General features: G+C 38.6%; 1 protein-coding gene across 1 annotated transcript; it reads left to right on the top strand.

Moving 5' to 3' along the window:
- Positions 1-637: 637 nt before the first annotated feature.
- On the top strand, positions 638-1,128 carry LOC137654136 (uncharacterized). Its single transcript, XM_068387776.1, has 2 exons — positions 638-799; positions 954-1,128. Exons 1-2 carry the CDS (start codon positions 669-671, stop codon positions 1,126-1,128), a joined length of 306 nt encoding a protein of 101 aa, XP_068243877.1. The 5' UTR covers positions 638-668.
- The last annotated feature ends 2,872 nt before the right edge of the window (positions 1,129-4,000 follow it).

The following is a 4,000-nucleotide window of genomic DNA, read 5'->3' as shown; positions in this document are numbered from 1 at the left end:
AGTGTTTATGTTGGTCCTTTTGTATGAGAGTCAATAGTTGGTTAGTTGGCAGGCCCAAGAGCCCCCTTTTAATTCCCCCCCCCCACACTAGTTCCATCCTCTCCCCGCTACGGCCAGGGAGTTGGGTCTGAACCTCCATCCAACTCCGCCATGAGTTTTACCGCTTGAGCCGGGAACACGTTACTTACCTATTTCTAATGCGCTCCTCCGGCAGGGTCTCCAGCTACGGCCATTTAAAACCATCCCCCCCTCCATCTCACGCTCCGGGGGTTACCTTACAGATATCTTTTCGAAGATCAGTCACACATTAGATTTAATTTTTATTATCTAGGACCTTACCCAAGATCTCCGGCTCGTTCCGGCGATCTTTCACGCACTAGCCTACATGTTAGCTGTAATTACCCAGAGGCTCCGGCCCATATATACTTTTTGCTCCGGCGCACTACAGAGTAGTTTAAATCTCACCAGTTTAGTAATTACAATGGGGCTCCGGCCCCTTTTTTAGTACAAACCTTACATGCTCACCATATTCCTCCCAAACACTCTATAATTTTCATGTTATTTTAGAGTCTCCGGGACCGTCTTAACTTATTTAACATTTTTATTACAGAAAGTCCGTTGTGCCGTTAAGGGTTGCGCCGCCTCCTTTACGGATCCGATAGGCCACGATGTCTGCCGATCCCACGCCCACTGTGCGATCTCCTTCATCCATGAACCGGGCCAGGCCCCCTACATGGTCTGGTTCCCGGAGGCTTGCACCTTGTGCTACGACCTCTCAACGATCTTGCTTAATGATGATGTAAGATTTCTCTATTTCTACTGTTTCTTCTATGATTATAATATTGAATTTCAATTCAGTGTTCTATTATCAATTTTTGAGATGTATCTTACCGTTTTATATTTGGACATACGTTAATTTCTTCCTTAGTTCTAATGTATTTTACCACTTCCAGGCTGATGAGGATGCTCTCCGGGCCGCCAAATCCAGCCTCCGGCCCTGGGTGTCAGGGTTTGGAAGAAACGCCCCCACCGGCTGCCCTTATCTCCTTGACGGTGACTTGGCCTCCCGTCTTTTTCCAGGCTCCTCCTCAGCGGCGGTACTTCAGCCCTAGCCGCTCCCATGATTGAAGCTATCAGGGCGGCTATCCCTCTGGAGGAAGATAAACAGCTCTCAGGAGACGTCTCCGCTCTGGATATCAACATCGAACCAATGGACGAGCAGGTTAGTGGTGCTGAGTTGGCAGATCCCTTTCTCTCACCTACTCCTTCCTCTTCCTCATCTTTCCTCGGCTTTGATAAGCCTCAGACTTCATCTTGGGATCCCTCTCTATCTGTTCGACCCAAGGTGAAGCCGCTTTGCAAACCCAAAATATTTCATAGCACTTCAGCATCGCCAATTTCCGTATCTCCGGCTCCCGGACCTTCATCGACTCCTGACATCCCTACCAAAACTACTTCGCCTCCCAAAGGACACAAACGCAAGTCCGCTAAGACCAAGGCTTCAGGTGCGAGTAGTTCTTCGGAGCCTCCGTTAACACTTAGTGCCCTCAAGGATTTCATGCAGTCACAGGTGAAGGACCTGGTACAATCGCAAATTAAACAACAAGCGGGTTCTATAACGGACTTGAGGGATATGGTATCGAGCCTCCTCCGTACTGGGTCTCAGGTACCCCCACCTCCAGCCCCAGACACGTCTAAGCTACCACCCATTGATAAAAATAATCCGTGGCGGTTCGCTAGGCATGTTCCGTACCTAGATGATACCCTGACGCTAGAGGTATTGGGGACCCGTCCTCTAGATGATCTTGAGTTTTACCCTCCTGGTCTTCAATTCCCATTTAACGGTTTCGTCCGGCTGAAAGAACACGCTCTTGTTCGGATGGATAAGGTTCCGTGATCTTCCCTAAGGAACAGGCCCAAGCTGTCTGGGCCCAGACTCTCACCAAATGGGGATGTGTTAATTCTAAACTGACCCCTCATAAGGGAGCCTATACCATCTTTACGGCTCCCCCATCCATCGCCTCCCCGCTTGTGGATAAGGTGGCTGAATTGACTATACAATCAGTCGAGGAAAGCACACCTATGCCTATCTTGAAGGAGACGGACCCCACCTCTATGCTCGTTCCAGCCCCTTCGGGCATCTGGAATGATACATCTGCTACCTTTACGGTGGTGAAGCAAAAGAGCAGTCCCCAAGGAGTGTGTGTGGAAATTTTGGTTTTTGTTTCCAGAAATAAAAGATTCTCCTGAAAATTTGCTATTACCTGCTCCCGTATCAGCAGCTGAAGACCAGACCTGCGAACAATATTCAAAGCTAGGTAGAGTGAAAGAATAAAAAGAAACATTTCCTCAGCACACACACACACAATATATATATGTGTATATATATATATATATAAATATATATATATATATATATATATATATATATATATATATATATATATATATATATATATATATATATATATATATATGTGTGTGTGTGTGTGTGTGTGTGTTTGTGTCTGTGTGTATATATATATATATATATATATATATATATATATATATATATATATATATATATATATATATATATATATGTATGTATGTATGTATGTATGTATACAGGTATATATTCACCTGAGTTTCCATATATATCGATGAAGATTTTGGCTTTCTTACCTTAGTAACACTTCCTAATATCTTCTTCCCATTAATGATCTCATGAAAATTCCTGCTTATCCATTTGATTCCTGAGATTACAATTCCAACAATGATACATGTAAATCCATTCGCCATTCGTCATCGATATTTGTTCCTACTTTTATACATAAAGTTGCATTAGTGCATATTTGTAGTACATCCATGACGGAAAAAGAGGAATCATGGAGAGTGAAAGTTTTCAAGATTTTTTTTATAATCATTTCATTTGAGTAGAAGGAAGTTGAATCAATCCTGGATAGATGGCAGTCTGCCCATACATTGTTACATTTTTTCCTTTTTCTAGCATATCCAAGGAGTATTATACAATGGGAAAGTGAATATCTTTGTTTTATGTTTCTATTTTTATAGATATGAGAAGAGGTTTAGCCTGTAAGTGGCTATATCGATCTCTTTACTCTAACCGTGAATACAAAAATGATGCTACAGAATTTTCTTGTATACATAGGAATTATAGATTAGATAGGCTATGACCTCTCTCTCTCTCTCTCTCTCTCTCTCTCTCTCTCTCTCTCTCTCTCTCTCTCTCTCTCTCTCTCTCTCTCTCTCTCTCTTTGTATATATATATAGGTATATCTTGTATATATACTGTACATTGTATATTTACGTGCACGTTTTCGCGTGTGTGTCTGTTTGTGAACTAGAAACGGTGATATTTGTTGTTTGCTATTGTTGTGTGTGTGTGTATATATATATATATATATATATATATATATATATATATATATATATATATATATATATATGTGTGTGTGTGTGTGTGTGTGTGTCTCTGTGTGTGTATATGTATATATGAATATCTATATATATATATATATATATATATATATATATATATATATATATATATTTATATATATATATATATATATATATATATATATATATATATATATATGTAATATTTATACATTTACACATATATTATAAAAACCTACTCAATAACCTCTCTTCGATTCTAAATGATTAATTATTTTAAACAAACTATGAAATATTATTATAGCTTCACGAAATATATACGTCATTAACCATTATTTTTAGAATTACTTTTATGTATTACCTATCATTTAACGTTATTAGAATGATTAATGTTATTTATGTAGTTTGTAACTTCATTCTTGAGGGGTTTCTTCAATAAGTATATAAGCAATAATCAACCAATGAAACGTAACTTGATCAAATGTTGTAATTAACATATAAGTATGCATAATAAAGGGATATTTATTCCCTAAAGTATATATATAAATATATATATATATATATATATATATATATATATATATATATATATATA

Source organism: Palaemon carinicauda, chromosome 15 (assembly GCF_036898095.1).
Source record: "Palaemon carinicauda isolate YSFRI2023 chromosome 15, ASM3689809v2, whole genome shotgun sequence".
NCBI classification, from domain to species: Eukaryota; Metazoa; Arthropoda; class Malacostraca; order Decapoda; family Palaemonidae; genus Palaemon; species Palaemon carinicauda.
This window is presented reverse-complemented; position numbering and strand designations above follow the sequence as displayed.